The sequence below is a fragment of the Ambystoma mexicanum genome, chromosome 1q (genome assembly GCF_040938575.1).
Source record: "Ambystoma mexicanum isolate Mex_15411 chromosome 1q, UKY_AmexF1_1, whole genome shotgun sequence".
In the NCBI taxonomy this organism is placed as follows: Eukaryota; Metazoa; Chordata; class Amphibia; order Caudata; family Ambystomatidae; genus Ambystoma; species Ambystoma mexicanum.
This window is the reverse complement of record NC_090922.1, coordinates 1409487550-1409507989: the sequence shown is the minus strand read 5'-3', so window position 1 is coordinate 1409507989 and position 20440 is coordinate 1409487550. Positions and strand designations below refer to the sequence as shown.

The 20440-nt window shown below is 45.5% G+C and overlaps 1 protein-coding gene across 1 annotated transcript in view; it reads right to left on the bottom strand.

Annotated features, from left to right (window-relative positions):
• Positions 1 to 20440, bottom strand: part of LRRC41 (leucine rich repeat containing 41) — a 201166-nt gene that overhangs the window by 118106 nt on the left and 62620 nt on the right. The window contains exon 5 of the mRNA XM_069642280.1: positions 14566 to 14799. Within this exon, the coding sequence (XP_069498381.1) occupies positions 14566 to 14799 (234 nt within the window). The remainder of the gene's footprint in view (positions 1 to 14565; positions 14800 to 20440) is intronic.

Here is a 20440-nt window from a genome sequence, read left to right as displayed (position 1 = left end):
TGGTTATGATGGATTCTAGCCAGAAGATCTTCGCCACAGTACCTTTAAGGAAGCTCCGATGGGCCGAAACAACTAATCTGAAAATCATATAATACAATAACTAACATCTGTATAATCCAATATTTGATTGTGACAGCCGCTACTGGACAAATAAACGGAACTGTTCTACTGTTATTTCCCCGACTTCTGCTTTGGGAAGAACTTGAGGCTTGGGGGATGGATCCTACATCCCTGTACTATATTCAACAATTATACACAAATAGTTGCATTATGGTACAACTAAATAATGCAGGAGTGCATACCAATAACTATAGTACCAATCACATCCTTAAGCAAGGCTGCGTAACTGGCTCCAATGCTGTATAACATATACACTAAAGATTTGGATAAAAGAGCTTCGACTGGCGCATCATTTTCCACCTAAAATGAATGGTGAACATATATTGTGGATCTCATATGCAGACGATAATATTGTTTGACCAGACTCACACTGGCCTCCAACATACAACCGACGCCCTTGCTGCCTACGCCACAACGAATGTTATGGTAATTGATACATCAAAAACAAAAGACCATGTGTCTAGGTGAACGTACCCCTGAAAAGTGCCTGTTCACTTGGAAGCTAATCAATAGTTCATGGAAAGGGTGAATGAGTAGGTCTACCAAGGCTTTCCGATCAGATTGAATCCTTCCTCATCTTATTATGGTGCTAGAACTGTAACTTAAGAACAGTAAAAAGTGGCTGGCAGTAAAAAGTTATGCAGTACATCGTGGAGGAGGTTAGAACGTGGTAGGATTACTGGAAATATATCGTACTAGCATTATACCTGGTTTATTATATTGTTTTTCTTCGCTCTCATGCAAGCAGGTTTCATGGCTTGATCGTTTCGAAGAAAATACTTTGGTGGTGGTCGAAGATCTGAGACTGGAATTTGGGCTACCCTCACCTCTCTCAATCTGGTATACACAGAGAACACTTCTTTATGCCTAGCTTTGTCAACAAACTCAAATGGTTTTCTTCAATTGCTAGGGAAGAAGATTGATATTGGAGAAAGAAACAAGTTAATTATTGAATTGAAAATGACTGCCATGACACACCTAGCCGCCTTGGGTTTAGACCCCGATTCTACTCCTGTTTTGACCAATTTTGAAATGATAAAAAAAATATCGAAAATATGGGACAGGGGCAACAATAAAGATAAGCGAGGCAGAAAAAGAAGGTATAATTAATATGCTCAGAGTTTTCCATTGCACATGCCCTGCAGTTATTTATCTAAACCCTGTGCAATTGATTTGAAATGTTTTAGAATGTATTTACGATTAAACTTATTGCATACCATGGAACTTATTGCAGCACGGCAGAATATACCATCTTTGCCATAGGGAAGTCAAAACCTTACGTCACATATTTAACTCCTGGCCCGGACAAATCAGAAAGGCTATTGCCGTTTCATTACTAAAAATCGAACATGTAGCACACAACCAATTTTGGTCTGCTCTAGTCGGAGCAGAATCATTGGTTATTGTGAAAGCAGCATTTTCCATATGGAAAGAAGCTTTGAAGAGATTTTACTAGGAACGTTTGCTGTCTCTTGTGTACTTGTGAATTTAAATTGAATTTAAATTCATTGTGATTGTAATAAGAAAATTGTATTAATTGCATATTTTAAAACCCATTAACGTATTTATGGTATTGCTTCTATTCCCATTGTAGAATTGTAATGAAATGACTGATGCAATTTACATTTTTATTAATTTTCCATGTGCCTAAAGTTTGTATGTGCACAATACAAATAGAATGCAGCCTGGGTTATAAGTTTCACAAAATGGTAGAAAAGTACCCGCTGCCACCAGCCAGTCAGATTCCTTACTGTAAATAGAAAGTTACAGGAGAAGTGGAAAAAGGGATTCCACAAAATAAAGTTAAGTAGGATAAAAAGTATCCCCTTGTCCTTGCAAACAGTAGTTAGCACAATATAAAAAGGGAAGCTCAAAGAGCTCCAGCAACATTGCACAGAAAGTGCTGTATGCTGCAATAATAAATTGCAGATGCCTTAAAACGTGGAGGTAAGCACAACTCCAAAAGGATAAAACCGAAAGGGTTGAAAACGGTTTCCAGAGGTAGAGTAAAAGACTGAGTGAGTGTGGAAAAAGGATCCAACTAACTCTGGAAACCTGATAACAAGAAAGTCCAGCAAAATGTGCTGGGTACTGCGCCTTTGAAGGTTAGGACCAGGAGTAGTTTTTGTCTAGTGCAGAGAGCTTGAACCACCGAAACTTGCATGAGGCCAGTGAGCAAGTTCCGTCCTTAGCGGGGGCTCCGACAACTTCAGCAGGAGGGTGTAAACCTTCATCACTTTTGTAAACAATGCATCTGCATAGGAATACTAGGGTTGGGGGGTTGCCGGCGCTGACAGAAACCCTCGACAGATGAGCCAGCTCCAACCAGCCATTTCCATGATACGAGCCAACAACGTGCTACAGTAACAGCAGTAGAAATGATGGAAGACCACTTCATGTGCCCCAATTCACTCCAGCTGGGAAGAATAAGCACCATCCACAGAGTAGTCATTCTAGGGAGAGGGGGAAGGCCTACATCTATATGCACAATGTTCCCAGATTGGAGCCAGGCCGTTACAAGATCAAATAATCGTTACAAAATAAAGCCATTCATTGGTTGTGGCATAGCAGTAGTTGTACATCCATCATACAGGATCTAGTCTAGTATTCCGTGGGCCTATGCCGATAGGTGGGGAAGATTACATTCAGTTGGCAGTGACTAGTAACCACCTTCTGATGGAGGGGTTAATGTCCACTGAGCTGAGAACATATCCCCCAAATGCTCGAGGACCATACTAAGATAATACATCGCCACCCTCATTCCAGCGAACACAACCAGAGGGGCGGTTAGGTTACAAGTGGCAAGGCCGGATGAGGGCCTGGAGGGTATGACTACTAAACACATCCCCAAACACTGCAGAAATTCTACCTCGTACCACTCCCGATGCGAATCCAGGCTGTAAAGAACTGGAAGGCTTTATCTTGGAACATAGCCGACATTGGCAAACATCAGGACAATCCTGGCTGGTCTGATTTTATTCATGGTTTCAAAATTATTTGTTCCCAAGAGACATGGGCCTTGGAGGTGAAGACTATCTAGGCTTATAGTATTTTTTCTATTCAAGCTGTTAAATGCCCTAGAGGAAGCCCAAAGAGTGGTCTGTTGATTTGGGTGGCCTCTGGCCTAAACTGGCCTGTTAATTCATGCTTTACTGGTAGCTCAGACTTAAAACATCTTGTAGCTATTACCCCCTGATGCTAAGCCAATCCATATATTTAACATTTATAACAAACTGGGTGGAAAACCGCCAAATAACTACTGATGCAGGATGAAATCCACATGTGTGCTCAGGCTAAAACCCAGCCTCTTATATTGGCTATGGGTGACAAACATACAATTTGAGCTGCTACACGAGTATGACAAGCAATGGAACATCAGGACCACGCTTCGGGGGAGAGGCAGGGGAATAATTCCAGCCTTGTTAGCTACTCACCTACAAAGAATCCATCCGCAGGCCATTGAAGCTGCACACATTCTGTACGGCCTTAAATACAAGAGCCTGCAACTACAGGTTGAAATCTTAACAGCCTGCTGTAAACACCTTTCATGGTCATAATGGTCACTCTAGAATTAATTACATTCTTATTAGCACTGGTGAGTGTATTTTGGTGGATAACTTTGCTGTCTTACAACACAATGACAGTGATCATAAGCCACTCGTGCACAGTCCAGTTCAAAGTTGGGTACACTACGCTAACGCAGGGTCAGCAGCACACGGTGGAGATCGATTTACTGGGCCATGCCAGGCGTAGAGTGAAATTGTTGGATGTTGAGATGAACAATTGGAAGTCTGATATGTATGGCTTCAGACTGGATGATATTTATGCCATACGTGGTGCTCACATTTGGGATCAGTCCATTTTGCTACATTATGAAGCTATGGTTCTCGGCCTGCAACCTGTTTCCACCAAGCCTGCTAGGATTATCAAACAGAGGGTGCTCAAACAAGCGAGCTGGTTTGACGAAGAGTGCAGAGTGGCAATACATGATCTAAAATGTATAAAGGAAGGTCAGCCTGTGCAGAAAGCGGGGTTTCGATATCTCAGGTTCTCCTATAAATCACAGACTAAAATAGATGGGATGTCCTTACATCCGATTGTAAAGAGGATGACTTGTCTTTTTTGGAGGATGGTAGCGGGAAAAGATCAGTACGCTCCTAATATCCTCCAGTGTAGTATACAACCATTATCCTGGCAGATGCACTTTGGGGAGCTATATCACGATCCAGTTGACCACTATCCAGTTGAGGGCTGGAAGTTAGAAACCTCCCTGCAACATCGAAATCTATCGATGGCCCAGGCGGGTGGTAAAGCCCCTGGCCCAGGCAGGGTTCCAGTTGACCTTAGGGATGAGCCACAGATTTGGGTCCCAGTCCTTTGCTGTCACTTCCTCAATCCTGGCCTTCAGTGGAAATAGTTTCCATATTTAACAAGGACTATAGGGTTCATCCTGGGAACGACCGCCCAATGTCTCTTCTCGGTGAGAGGGAAAGCTTTTCACTAAAGTTGCATTGGAACGTCTGCAGGATTGTGCTCAGTCAACTGGGATTATTAGTCACTTACAGACTGGGTTCCAAAAGGAGACAAGCACAATAGATCAGAGCTTTCGTCTTGGACTAATTCTGAAGAAGTATACAGTCCTAAATAGGGCAAGGGTTTATACGGTCTTCGTAAACCTTTGGGCCACTTTTGACTGTGTGCCAAAAGAATTACAGTGGCAGGTGCAGGGCAATAAGAATATTCCCTGTGAGCTGCTGCCTTTAATTTAATCCTTGTACACGTCCAATAAAGCCATCTGTTAGATAGGGCCTTGGTAGTGAGTTAACTTAGCCAGTTGATGTACCGAGAGGAGTTCAGCAAGGGGGGTATATTTGTGCCGCTCCTCATTAAACTATACATTAATGAGGACATTGAGGAACTGCTGGGCAAGTTGTCTGGACCCTCCCAGAATGGGCACATTTCCATTTCCTGCCCTCTTCTTTGCAGACAACGCAGTTTTGTTGGTGACATCCACAATGGGGCTAAGATTTACATTAGCCACTTTTCAGTTAAGCAATTTTTATTGAGCTTTGTAATGGGATACATTTAATCATTTACAGTTAACCATTATAAGACTTTCTAACCAATAATCCAAAATAAAAATGTAAATTGAGTTAATAAAAAGGCACAATGTATTCTATCAAGGTTACAATAAATGCAGAAAGCCACTAAATGTTCGTTTGCAAAAACTAACATCAGAATTCATTGAAGCAATATATGAGAAATATAAACCTAAAAAGGACTAGAAGAACACAAAAAGAAGAACAAAACAGACAGGACAAGACAAGAGGAGAAGGAAGAACAAACGAAACTAAAACTAAAGCGACAAATTAAAATGAATCTGCTGAGGAGGCATTAAGATATTTGATCAGCCACGTTTTTGAGAAAATGTGAGGAATTGCGGCTCGAATTGAACAAAGAGAAAACAAAAACAATGGTCTACAGACAGATTGGCCAAGCTGGTCAAACTTAATGTTGGCGTTGAAGGCATCCTATTTGAACAAGTCTCCACTTATGATTATCTTGTGATTAAGTTCTCTGAAAATGGGCTACAGGCCAAACAAGCAGTAAAGGCGACTGTGACCTTGGGAGAGTATGGTGGGGTCAATTACCCTGGCTCTTCAGTTTCATCGCTCACAGGCACTTACCTCAGCTACCTGCGAAGCTGACATTTGGTGTTGCTCTAGAGCACACAGTCCATGAGCATTGTTGAAAAAAGTTTTTAAAACTGCTACTTATGTTACCTATGGGTACTCCAAGTGCAAGCTTACGTATGGAATGTGATCTCCAACCCGTTGAAGACCACATTAAGCTGAAGCCTTTATTATATTGGGCTAGATTGTGGTCCTCTCCAGGTTTAGCATGCTATAGAGAGGTATTGAAGCACACAATGTCCTTGCAGGGGTCGAAGTCATTCTTGTGACATTTATGGTTAACCGCCAAAGGGTGGTGAGGGGCTGCCCACGTGTCAAGCAGGAGAAAATTATACACTGTACCGGGATCCGTCGACGGGAAGCCAAGATATATATTATTCCATTAAAATTGATCTTGGCGACCACAACCTACTGGAGGGCATATTAAACATAAATCAATCATGAGGACCCCCACCAAATTCTCTAATAGTACACAGCCTTTTGCCTTGTGAAAAGATATTCCATCGGTCTGTGCTCACAGGAGCAAATGCTGTTTATACTAGGCAACAGGCCCCAAGCAAGGCTCCTTTTTTCAGACAATCAAGGTTCATGGCACACTGATTGTTGGTATGTATCCAGCTATTATGTAATAACCAAGAGCTACCCAGACCATTTTCAATTTGTAGCTGCCTTAACCCGTCTCCCGATCTCGATCACTCCTTTCCTGGGCAAACTCCTGGCCAGCTCTCAGCTTACTCTCCATACTGAATCTGTTGACTGTCTCCATGACCATCAGTCTGGCTTCAAAGCAGCAAGAGGCACGGAAAACTGCTCTCCTGAACACCCGTGAAGATATGCTCACTAATCTCAATTCAAGCCTTCCTTCTGTCCTCATCCTCCTTGAACTTTCCTCTGCTTCTGACACAGTCAATCATGCCATCCTGATCAATTGACTGAGAACCTGGGCATCACCGATAAGGTCCTGGAGTGGTTGACCTCCTTCCTTCTGCAACGACCCTTCCAGGTCCAACTTGGATCCTTTCTCTCCACCACCTCTCTCTCTACATGTGGTGTTCCCCAGGGCTCTAACCTCTCACCATGGCTCTTCAGTGTCTACTTGGCCCCTTTGGACCACCTGATCTCCATTCTTCTCTAACTAAGTATTATGCGGATGACACTCAGCTCTCTTTCAGGCTCTCCTTAGCCTCCTCACCTCTCTCGCTCATTCAAGATGGTCTATCCGCGATTCAGGATTGGTGCGCCTCCAACAACCTCTGCCTTAATGCCACCAAGACCGAGATCCTTCTCAATGGGGCCCGTGCTCCCGCTTTCCGTCTCACTCTGGCCGCCCTCCTTGGGTTCTCTTCTTTCCCCTTTCTGTGAGGCAAAATGGAATAAGCTACTTACCTGTAGCTCCAGTTCTCCAGCATTGGTATCTTTCAAAGATTCATATGCTGTGAATATTCCCCATCGTCAGGCGGGAATCCACGGTAACAGAGCAGTTTACACTTTCAGTCACTAGTATGCTCCACCATAGTCATTGTTGGGTCATACTGCCCACAACAATAGGAACACCTCCCTTAGCGCCTTCCCTGTGGGACATCTTCAGAGTTGATAGCGCACGCGAGTGGCAGTAAAAGCCAAAAGATGAGCCATGCACGTTTGGTGGGAGTGTCGCATTTGAATCTATGAAAGATACCAATGCTGGAGAACAGGAGGTACAGCTAAGTAACTCTCCACCATTGGATCTTTCATAGATTTGCATTCTGTGAATAGATTACAAAGCATTATTATAATACCCATGGGCGGAGGCAAGCTCCCAGCATACCTTACCACTGGAGACTTATCCACCTGATGCAAAAAGGTTCAGCAGAACAGATTAGCAGATTCTAGATTCTTCTGCAGAATGTCTGTCGACACAGTAGAACCTGGTGAACGTATGCACCGATCTCCAGGTGGCTACACAGCAGATGTCAGGCAGCTGAATTCCGGAGAGAAAAGATGTGGTTGCAGCCACTGCTCTGGTAGAATGAGCCCGTCCTGCCGGGAAGAGGCCTGCCGGCTTGCCGATGGCAGAACGAGATACAGGTAGCAAACTATCTTGCAATGGAGGACTTCCAGAGAGCCTTCCCAGGACCAGACAGTACAAATGAAATGAACAACTGATCCGTTGCGTGGAAAGATTTTATTTGTGCCACGTACTACTTCAGGGCACGCACCACTTCCAGCGTCTGCAGAGTACGTTACGCTGGAGATATGGGTGTGCCAAAGAAAACAGACAAAACTACCAACTGGTTTGGGTGGAAAGCAGAAGGCACCTTCGTCACAAAATGTTGGGTTTGTACCTAAAACTGCCTTGTCCTTCTGAAACTTTAGGTAGGGCGGTTTCACAGAAAACGCCTGGATTTCACTCGCTCGTCTGGCTGCAGTTATGGCCACCAAGAATGCAGTTTCCCAGCAAAGGTGTTTAATAGATGCTTGGTGCATGGGCTAGAAGGGTGGCTTCATGAGTCTTGAGAGTAGCACATTGAGTTCCCATGTTGGTGGAAAAGACCAGAAGAGCCCCCGTAAACCTCCTTCACCAGCCGGTGAGACCACAGGTAAGGCACACCTGCTGCATGGTTGTTCCTAGAAATCGCTGTGAGGTGCACCTTTATGGAGGAATGCGTTAACCCAGATTGAGCCTGGGACAGAAGATATGGCACTAGTTTGTCCGGTCGGATGGTTTGAAGTTGCAGTTGTTGGCTTCTGCACCACACTTGGACACGTTTCCAATTGCCTTTGTAACATTTCAAGGTGGACGGGGCTCTAGCCTTGCCAAGGATAGCTTGGCAGTCTTGCGTAAGGGACAGTGCCCTGCACTCTAAGAAGACAGGAGCCAGGTCATCAGATTGAGAGAGGCCGGGTCGTGGTGCAGTACTGCTCCTTGATTCCTGGACAGGAGTGCTTGGTGAGGAAGCAGCTTGATTGGTGGGGCCGACGATAGGGCAAGGAGGTCCGAGTACCAAAACTGTCTCAGCTACGGAGGGGCCACTAATATCAGTTTGCACTGATACAGACTGAAGGCGTTTAGTACTCGAGGAATAGGGTGTGAAAACGCATAAAGAAACTTCCCCTCCCATGGAATTGTAAAGGCGTCTCCCACGCTTTGTAAATGGGGAAAGTGGCTGGCAAAAGTCTTGCAACTTCTGTTCTTGTGGGTGGCAAAAAGGTTGATCTCCGGAGTGCCCCATGTCTGAAACCGGTGTAGCTGGTCGTTGTGCTGTTCCCACTCGTGGCAGGAGCGTAACTCCCTGCTGAGAGAGTCCACTGGAGTGTTTCTGAATCCCAGGTAGATGGAGGGGGAATGAGAAACATGCCCTGCTATAGGAGGCTTGGGCCTCCTTGGAAAGCTGTGGGGACCTTGTTCCTCCTTGCTTGCGGACATAAAACATCGACCTTGTGTTGTCGGTGTAAATGCGAATCAACTTAGATTGCGGACCAAATTAAATGCGAACCAACCAATAGCCGGTCAGATTGCACAGCGAGTACAGCACTCGCTTTGACATCCATGCAGAGCCTGCTGAAACAGGTTCGAATCCCAGGAGGGCCAAACTCAGCCTTTCATCCTTCCGAGGTCGATAAATGGGCACCACACCCTGTGGGAAATAAGCAGCGCTCATATACCGGAGGGTTTGTAGCGCTATATAAATTCACAAACAAACTTCCTCTTTAGGAGGGGGAAGGAAATATTTCAGGGCCCAGAAGCTTGCTCGTAGCTCCAGCAGATTGATTAACTGGCTCTTTTCCTCCTCCGTCCAAAACCCTCTGGTGTGTTGGCAATGACAGTGGGTGCCCCAGCCCTGCAGTGAAGCATCCGTTGCGACGGTTGCCTGGTGGTCCGGCAGTCTGAAGGGGGAGCCCTGCACCAGGTGTTCCATTACTGCCCACCAGCGAAGGCTTTGTCTGAAAACTGGTGTTAGAGTAATGCAGTCGTCACAGGACCCCAAAGGACTGGACCCAGCAGGCATTGAGGAATTCCTGAACCCGTCTCATGGGTTATCGGCAGTCTGAGACTAATGGGACTAATGTGCAAAGATCCGGGCCCGTCAGTTGACAAATCCTTGTGCCTCTTCTTGGAGGCATGGACTTTGTGCCACCTAGACCTCTTGCTAGAGGTTGTTCGCTGGGATGACCTGCCCCAGCCTAACGAAGCACGAGTCCACACTGAATCTGAGTCAGAGGCCCCGCCGGCTTTCTCGAGCCAAGCGACGAGACGGCAGCGATGATCCCTCAGTGTTTTGTTGGAGAACGACTGGCAAATTTCGCAGTCCTTGATGACATGGTGTGGATGAAGGCAGTAGAGGTAGTCGTCGTGATCCTCTTTGTTCCTCATAGGCCGGTCCCTGCCTGAAGATTTAACCAGCAAGAATGTCATCTACCGTGGCTGATCCAGATGGGAGTGATCAGAAAAACTATATACAACATGTTAATGCATAAACAAGTAGTTAGACGTTGGTCATAATGAGTGACAATATTTGATGTGGTCTTACAGAGGGTAAATAAGCAGTCCCCATTGACAAATTCATCCTGAAGAGAGAATCTTGTGTAGGCTAAAGAAATCAACTCCCAATCCCTATGTCGCCCTGCCCTAAAGGTAGCACACTTTTTTCAACTTAGAATATCACCTCATTACTGTTGTAGAGGTGAGAGACGCATAGATATGGGTCGTAACTTACACACACACTGTATTTTAGGAAGCATGAGATGTGGGGCTTTCCAACTGATTTATCATGTAACAGAATAACTTGCATGTCCTGAAGATGGCCCCAATAATCGAACACTGCAGTCCGCTCCGCTGCCTCCGACGGGCACCCAGGTGGAGCTCCTTTGCACAGTGTTCCCGCCACCTCTCAGTCAGGTGTCAGCCTCAGAGCGAGACTTCAATTATTTCAGTACTGAAGCGCCGTTTCCTTTTGGGAGTGCATCAGGGTCTTCCTGGGGCACTAGCCTGCTAATATCTAGGGTTGAAGTATTATTTCATCCGCACATGCCATGCATAAGTGTCAGAAAGTCCCCACTCGGTACGGAGCTCAAGCACAGTCTGCCAACTTGGCTCGCCGCGCTACAGCGCCCCTCCTTCACTGCTTATTGTAATCTAAATAAGGTTATACTTTGGTCTGTATATCATAAGTATTGCGTTAGTTTTAATAATTGTGTGTATAAATGTGATAGTACTTACCTTTACCAAGATTTATCTTTACCTACTTGTATTTAAATAAACCGTTTATTTTTACCTTTACCAAGATTTATCTTTACCTACTTGTATTTAAATAAACCGTTTATTTTTACAATACCTAGTGTTTCCTCTCTCCCTCCTAAGAAATGCTTGGCTGCTCAGTCTACGCTACCAAATGTTCTCAGGTGGTACAGCCTTGTACTAAGAGTGGAGTTTTTTTTACTGCATCAGATCTGGTTTTATGAAGCCATTTGTTAGACTTTAGAAAAACTGTCCCTAACAGCACCAACCAATGCCTTCTTGAGATCAGAACAGAGGAGCAGGTCTGATCAGTGAGCTGCTCATCTTCGTAGAACTCCTGGTTCCAATAATGAGTCCTACTTTTACCCAAGTTCAGGCTGGAAGCAAGCCCACCAATTAAGGATCTGCAACAATCAAACAGCCATTGGCTATCCAGATATGGATAGTGTAAGGAGATCATGGTGGCAACAGTAAGGACAAACACAGTACAAGGGTTTTTATTAATCTGTATATGGGAGTTGGAAAAATGCCTAATCTAAACCTAAACCTATGATGTGAGCAAGCTACGATATCAAATAATAAGGCAGTCCGAGTGGCGTCTTGTCAAATAAAAGGTCTATACTAAAAAAAAATTAAAAAAACAATTGCCAATCCTTACGCTAAACACAGAGTGTGGGATAGGGTTCACAGGAAAGAAAGAAGTGTTCACAAATAATATGTCACAATGCAGTATTCGGGTCTCCCTTCCCCGCGTTTTGAGTACGGGACAAGGTACTTCGGAGTACAGCACATGCTCGAGCTTTCCCAGCATGAGTTAACAGTTTTGCTGCTGTTATCAGAGCCTTTTGGGGTTAAGTCTCGTTTCTACAAAAAGTCTCTTGCCTCCGAGGATCTGATGTATTCCACAATAATAAACAAAAGTTCCTTTCTGCTTGCATGTTGGGTGATGTCATTTCACCCCTGGATCCCACTCTTCCGGGCTTAGATCCCTAGAAAGTTCCTAGCGGTATCGGGACCTTCAGTGTTTCCATCTCTTGCTTCCGAGGGACTGATATATTCAAAACAAAAGTTATTTTCTACTGATCTTCAAAATGATGCTTCTTCACCCCTGGGTCCCTCTGTTCCGGGCTCAGACCCTTCTCAAATGTCAGCCTCCCTCCGTCGTGTTCACTACGGCTTTCAACACAATCTTCTATGTGCCATTCATGTATTTTTAAACAGTTCACTATGAACAACGCTATGCCGGGTTCATTGTTGTAAACATACACTGAGACTTCAGACTTTGCCCCCTGTTCATCAGGATCCCTCCATCGGATTCACTCTTGCCAACTTTTGCAATTTACACAGTTCCTTAATCAGTTGTTACGATGCAGGATTCACTTCTCTTGGCTTTACCTTCATTTGACGGTCAAAGACTTTCGACTGTACAAAGGATTTTACTACACCCCCATATGATCACTTTGACCCTCTTCTTGCGCCATTCCCAAGGCATTCTTGTAATGGTAGTCAACCATAGGGTTATCACCCAGAGTTTAAGTGAACACCCATGTGGTGTCTGGCTCCTCTGTAGCTGGTTTTACCCTCTCGTATCAAACAAATAGTTCTTAGTACTTTCTTCAATTAGCCGTTTTGCTACTTTTGTTCAAACAGTTCGGTTTCTTATCGGCTCTCCCCTTGAATCACCAGCAGTGATGAACCGCTTGTATTTTTCTTGTCTCTGGATTCAAGATCGGTACCACAGTGGCAAGCGTCTCCCCTCGGTTTGGTCATCAGCGGAGGAGGGCCTTGGGTACAGTTGACATCTGCTGCAACACACAATGGATATTGTTTGCGGTCTTACAATTCCTTCTGTGGAGGTTTCATGGGGCTGGCTCGGAAAGGGCAAGGTCGCTTCTCTCCTGGTCACCCTCTCAGTTTGTGCAGTCTTTCGCCTCCTCTTATACTGCTGTGCTGAGCTAGCTCTCTCGTCTTGCGGTCTTGCCTTGCTCGTATTGTTCTCTTGTGCTTCACCTTTTATCCCTCTGGGGAAGGTAAAGGGCCGTCAGGTGGGTGTGATTCTTGTCAATTGCCATGATTTTGCCTGACCCTGGTGTAGGGACATGTCAGGGAAACCGCTTTGGCGTATGTCCGTCGTCTTTCGTGATGTATGAAAGTGTTTGTGTTGGTAAAGGTGAGGGCAGAGCGTTCGAGTAACCTACAGAGTAGGATGTGGAAAAGGAATAACAATGGGGGATGCCGCGTCTCACCAGTCAGTGTCCCACTTCCAAAGGACCGCCGATCCAGGTGATCCTCCCTCACTGGTTCACCCCCAGGAATTGGACCCAATAGCGATGGCGGTCTCCTGGCCACCTGGATGCCAAATCCCCAGGGACTAGTAAGTGATACACCTTCAGGTTTCTCACAATAGACACTTGGCACCCCATCTGCCCAGCAACAGACTTTTGCATCAAAGATATGGATTAGGACTAGACAGTCCAAGCCACCTTCTCTGGATCTCAGGATCACCTGGGAAGGCAGGAAAAAGGCCAAAGGACAAGCTGGCCTAGGAAAATGTGAAAAGCTCATGGCATTGCCATTTAAGGGTGCTAGCCACCTTTAGTAGCCATTTGCATTGAATGCAAAAGTTCACAAATAACAAAAATAGTAAACATATCACAGCTGCCATCAGCTTATCTTCGGCACACTGTAACCAACAAGTCCTTATATAAAAAGATATAAGGATACAAAGTACCCTACCTGCACTTCACTGTAAGGCGATATGTGCAATTGTAACAATACGAGAATTCATAAAGCAAGAGTCTCTCAGTACAGACAGTCCTAGGGACTAGCCAGTTTCCCCATAAGAATGAGCAAAACAGGCAAGGGAAGTAAAGCACAAGGACTGACTTACTTTCAAAAAGTGAGCACAGTATTCAAAGCAAGCAAAAAGAAAGGGTGTCCCATAGAAATTGTATGGAGGGAAAGGTGCAAACAGAAATCATTTCCCAACAGTAAGGGAGACATTGCTTTAAGACCAGAGCGCTGGCTGGTGGCCCCAGTCCCCATTGACAGTTCAATAAAAACCCTTGAACCATCCTCGGGCGTGTGCCATCTGAGACACAGGACAAAATGCCATTTTGCTGCGGATTATAGCACTGTCTGGTATACCCGCTTGATCTTTAGAAGGCCTTTTAATGCAGAAAAGCACAATGAGAACGGGCTAAGTGACTGCTGGACAAATAGCTTGAGAGGAGAAAGAATAAAGCATTTTTCCAGTCTACCATCCTCTGCATCCCATTGCCTCAATAGCCCATGTCGTCCTATTTCCAACAAACTGCGAGATGATGACGCAGACTGAAAACAAAGACCACACAAGTAAATCTGCCATTTGAGAAGACACAGATTGTCATTTCATTACCTCCATTTTTCAAAGGCCTCCCCCAATTTAGATACTCTATTTGTATGACCATAAAACTAACCAACATGCCTTAAATACACAAGAAGAGAATGCAAAAATGCTTTCAGAAACATTTGCCGCTTGGTCCTCCTTCCTACCTGGAAAGTCGAATGTGCTCCCTTCCATTCTTGGCTTCTCTGGGAAGTTCTCCAGATCAAAACTAAGTGAAAGCACATGAAGCGAGGGGAATGCAGTTAGGATTGTGTGAGCCAGTTCCAGAGTGGGGATATACACTGTGAAGTCACTTAAAGACACAGTACGAAGGCAGCAGTCATGGTAGTGGGATAGTGAGACCAGTGCTTCCAGGACAGGGAAGATGTTGGAGCCTAAATCTATAAATTAAAAAATAGAAAAGACAAGTTATTTTTAAAGTATTATTTTCAGCAAAATGGGCCATCAACTGAGTAGGTGTTAAAATGAAAAAAGATAAATATCAAAAATAAGGATAAGCACTAGGAAGCAAATCTACACCTTATTCATAGTTTCTTTTTGATGCAATGGTATAAAGGTTTAATATACATTTTTCAAAATAATTAGATCACAACAGTACTAATTATTTATTTCAAAAGTAACCCAAACACAGAAATCACCGTCTGTTCAGTATTTGCAGCAGACTGCACAGATTGTGTGATTGCAAACAAATTAAAACAAAGAAAAAAAGCCCTTACATGGCTGTGTGTCGGATTGCCAAATTTCACCTACTGACAGAATTGTAAACTATTTGCGCCTCTGGTGAATCTGTCAAGACCGTGGGCGAGCATTATCTTCATTGATTTTCCACTCTTCTACCAGATTTTAATCTTCATATTTCTCTATTTATTATTATTTGTCTTTTTCCCAACTTCAAAACAGAACCCGCGAGTCTCAGTGCCCCTGGTAGACCTGTCCATATCCTGTCCCGGTTCCATAAGCCACATCCTGCTTAGGTTCTCTCCTTCTGGAAAGATAAGTAGCTCCTGCTAAAGAACCCAAATGTGTATATTATCGAGTCATTTATTAATGGGATTGTTCACAAATAAGCCAAGTAGAGTGTATTAGTAATTAAATTGATGCATACTGTATGTAGTTGTCATGATCTCTGCTTCCAAAAGGGTCAGGACTTACCCAACTCCCTTGGAAGCAGACCCATAACCCCGGTTCCGGGTGCCGGCCAGTCCCAATTGGGACCTTTTGGACCCTGTCCTGGCGCCAGTGGCACCAGGCTCATAAATATGCCCACCAGGCTCATAAATATGCCCAGTCCCAGCGCTGGAAGCGCCAGGCTCATAATGCTTGGGTGGACTTACCTGCAGCAGACCATGCTGCTTACTACCTGCCAGTTGAGCCCCTGATCCTCTTCTGTTTGGGACTACTTTTCCTGTTGGGTGGGGCAGGAGCCACTCCCTAGGTTCAGAACACTGGAACTCTTCTGGAAAGCAAGAACTATTTTCTTACCCAGGCGAGGCCGTGAAAGGAGACACCTAAGCACTACAGGAGGCTATTTAAACCACACCGGATGGATGAATCTTGCTTTGCGTTATTCTGCATTCTCTGCAGCATAATGCTCACCGTGTCTTCTGATCCTGTGCCTAAGGGAACAAAGGCTTACCATCCTGGAATCCAGTCTTCAGCAGCACCTATAAAGACAAAGAAAGAACAGGTTAGCACTACGGTCTTCAGTGGCAGCGCATCTCTTACCTGGTCCAGCGGCTGTCGCCAACGCCTCGCGCTGCATACCTGCATCTGAAAGACAAAGGCTTACCGACTCTTCGCACGCTCCGGAGGCCTTCAACGCTGCATCGCGCATCTGAAAGGCAAAAGAAGGGGCGTTTAGAGACATTGGGCAACTTTACTACTCACGCCGAAATCAGCGGGTATCCCAGCACCCTTCAGCTTCTCTAAAGCTCCGAACTTGTACCTGCAAGGTAAAAGAGACAGTTAGTGCGCATCGTGAAGCAGGCAACAAGCGCTCACTTACGTGCTTCCAAGCGCTTCTATTCCTCACGCGGGTTCGATCCTCAACTCTCTTCAGCCCGCCATCCGCCATCGCCGGAACCCTGCAAAACAAGAGGTATCATTACAAAAGAACTTTACATAAGTCAAAAGCCATACTCGCGTGCTCCTCGGCACCGCTCCACAGCAGCTACGCCTTACGCACTTAAAGACTTTTAAGACATTTGAAGTGCCCAGAACTTACTGTTCGTGCAGTAAACGACGGTCAGCAGTCCTCTGAGGCCAAGAGGCCTGCACCCTTATCCAGTGAAGAAACTGGTTACGGCACCCTGCCCCCGAGGCAGATGGAGAGCTCGGCGTTCACCTACCTAAGGTGAGATCGTTAACCTTTGGGGTCCTACAGGAGAAGAGAAAGGGAAGAGGAGAGAGGCACCCAATAACCCCAGTTCATTAATCCCATATTTTCTATCTGCAGACATCTTACTCTCCGAGTCAGACACACAGTGCACAGAGGTCCAGCCCGAGGAACCAACCGTGTGTTGCACATCACCTTTGAAGACACGGCATTCACCCAGTCGAGACCTACAGAACGCAAAGCCCACCGCAAAACTCCCACCTAGGCGCTATGGAAACCTCGGATACCGACCAGCTAGCCCAGTTACTTGGGGAACTAAGAGCAGAAGTGCATGCAGCCCACCAGGAAACGAATGCTCTAAGAAGGGAACTGATTATTTCCAAGGAGCGAACAGATGATCTCGCTAGACAATTGCTACAGTCACAAGCCGGACAAACTCAGTTGCCCGCATCAGGGGCAAATCATCCGTCAACATCCCCTACGAACCCAGTGCAGATCAACCTACCCGGGAATGTGCCTCTGGCTCCGCCCGAACGATTTTCTGGTGACCCAAAGAGGTTTGCAGTATTCATTAATCAGTGCCGCTTGCACTTCTTATGCCGGCCAGCAGCCTTCCCAACAGATCAAGCTAAGGTAGCTTTCGTGCTTTCGTACCTCAGTGGCAGTGCGGCAGATTGGTCGATCCCTCTAGTTAATCAGGATGATCCGGTTCTCCATGATTTTCAAGCTTTTCAGCTCAGCATGGAAAAACTGTTCGCAAGACATTCACTGGGGCAGGCCTTGGCCAATGAGCTCCTTTCATTACGACAGGGTAATCAAGACCTTTTGGCTTATATTGCGTCTTTCAACAGACTGATAGTGGAAACCCAATGGCCTGAGAACAAAAGGATTACGCTGTTTTATAGAGGTCTATGTGGAGAGCTCAAAGATGTGTTAGCCCAAGTAGTGAATCCCCCGCAAGACTGCTCGGAATATATTGACTTAGTCGTTCAAATAGACCACAGACTACAGAACAGGAAGGCCGATCGTTCCAAGTTTGATGCTCGAGTGTTTTCCAAACCACCAACTCCTATCAAAGGAGCAGACTCCGGGGAACCCATGCAAATAGGGGGCCTGAAAGGACCACTAACCCAAAAGGAGCGGGAAAGGAGAAAACAGCTGCAATTATGCCTCTATTGCGGAAACTCGGGGCACTTTCTTCGAGACTGTCCGGTGAAACCAGCCAAGAAGGCAGTAGGAGCTGCAGTTACCAGGGTCACAAACTCTGAGCAGGGAAACGACCTCGCCCGACAAGAATAGAGGTCCTCTTGCCGAGCGTTAAAACCAGTTCCGTGACCTCGCATTTCGTGATACCTATGGTCCTCATTACCCCTGAACGTCCGGATCGATTACATGCGATTGAAGCTTACGTCGACAGCGGTGCCATCGGCAATTATGTGGATCATGAAATGGTATTGAGGATGAATCTGACTCTTTGTCCAAAGGCTGTAAAGGACGTCATTACTACGGTGGATGGTACGGAGATAGCTTCCGGACCAGTAACGCATACCACCCAAGAAGTGACGTTAGTAAGTCAAGATGGACACTATGAGAAGATCGTGTTCGATGTGATCAAGGCCCCTCAGTTCCAGATTATTCTAGGAATTCCTTGGTTAGAGAAGCACAATCCTCAGATCGATTGGCGAGCAAGAACGGTTCAGTTTCCAGAATGTGTCTCCATTTGTTACCCTCGATCTGATGTTGCACTGGCAGCAATTTCTTCGGAGGTTCCCCAGTTACCTCCCGAATACCTAGAATTCCAAGATGTCTTCCGGAAGGATCAAGCTAACTCTCTACCTCCTCATAGGTCTTATGACTGTCAGATAGACCTGATACCTGGACCTACCCCTCCTTGTAGTAGAATTTATGCCCTCACGGAGCCTGAGAATCTTCACCTCCGACAATACCTGGATCAATACCTAGCGAATGGGTTTATCCGTCCTTCCAAGTCCCCTGCTTCCTCAGCTTTGTTCTTCGTTCCAAAAAAAGAAGGGGACCTTAGAACTTTTATAGATTATCGCGCCCTGAACCAGATCACCGTTAAGAATAGATATCCGTTACCTTTGATCCCTGAACTCCTGGACCAAGTCAGAAAAGCATGCATATATACAAAGCTGGATCTTAGAGGAGCCTACCACTTGGTACGAGTGAAAGAGGGCGATGAATGGAAGACGGCCTTCCGCACCAAGTATGGGCTATTTGAATATCAGGTCATGCCCTTCGGACTTTGCAATGCCCCGGCCGCCTTTCAATATTTTATGAACGACGTCCTCAGAGAGCTCATAGATGTGTGTGTCGTTGTCTATATTGACGACATCCTCGTTTATTCTTCATCGGAAACTGAACATCGGAAACACGTGAAAATGGTCCTCGAGAGGTTGCGTCAACACAAACTTTTCGCTAAGTTGGAAAAATGTGTTTTCAAGGTGACTGAAGTTGAATTCTTGGGATTCATATTATCACCTAGCGGAGTGCGTATGGATTCAAAGAAGGTCGATGCAATTCTCAAGTGGCCTTCGCCATCCTCCGTAAAAGGTGTTCAAAGCATGTTAGGCTTCGCTAACTTTTACCGCAGGTTTATCCCCGAATTCTCTCGAATAGTCCAGCCCATCACCACCCTGTTAAAGAAAAACAAACGTTTTGAATGGTCTACCGAGGCGGAACAAGCTTTCCAGAATTTGAAGACTAAATTTATCTCTGCGCCGATCTTAAAACATCCTCGCCCAGAACTCCCCTACATTGTTGAAACTGATGCTTCGAGTCTTGCCATGGGAGCAGTTTTATCACAAAAGGACCCAGTAACCAATCAGTTGCATCCCGTGGCATTTTGGTCCCGCAAATTCTCGCCTCCTGAAATCAATTACACTATTACTGATAAGGAACTTCTGGCTATCAAGTCCGCCTTTAAGGCTTGGCGGCATTATCTTCTGGGGGCCCAACACACCGTTACTGTGATCAGAGATCACCGTAACCTGCAATATTTGAAAACCGCGAAAGCTCAATCCTCTAGGCAACTCCGTTGGGCACTATTCTTTGCCGAGTTTGACTTCATAATTACCTACCGACCTGGTACGAAAAACGGTAAAGCTGACGCCCTTTCTCGGATGGGAGTGGAAGAACACTTGATCAATCCTAAACCTGTACCTATCATTCCCGAACAAAGAATTCTGGGTGTAATCGCCACACAATCCTTTGAAGAAGTTAAGGATAAGGCCAGGCAACTGGTAACTCCAACAGACATACAGAATTGGCATCTGCAGGGAAAGGACTTTACGGTGAAGGACAATCTATTGTATTTCCAAGGACGGTTATACCTGCCCAGCACAGATTTACAGAAAAAGGTAATCTCCTGTTATCACGATTCTTTAATGGAAGGACATCCCGGTATGGCCAAAACCTCGGAAAAGATCAAGCGCTACTTCTGGTGGCCGTCTTGGAAAAAAGATATCAGAGACTTTATAATGTCCTGTGGAGTATGCGCCCAAAACAAGAGTCAAAAGGAAAGACCAGCAGGCCTCTTACGCCCTATTGACATCCCACCTCGCCCTTGGCATATGCTTTCTATGGACTTCATCACCGATCTACCTCCATGGTCCGGATACAATACGATCTTAGCAATCGTGGACCTATTCTCCAAGATGGCGCAC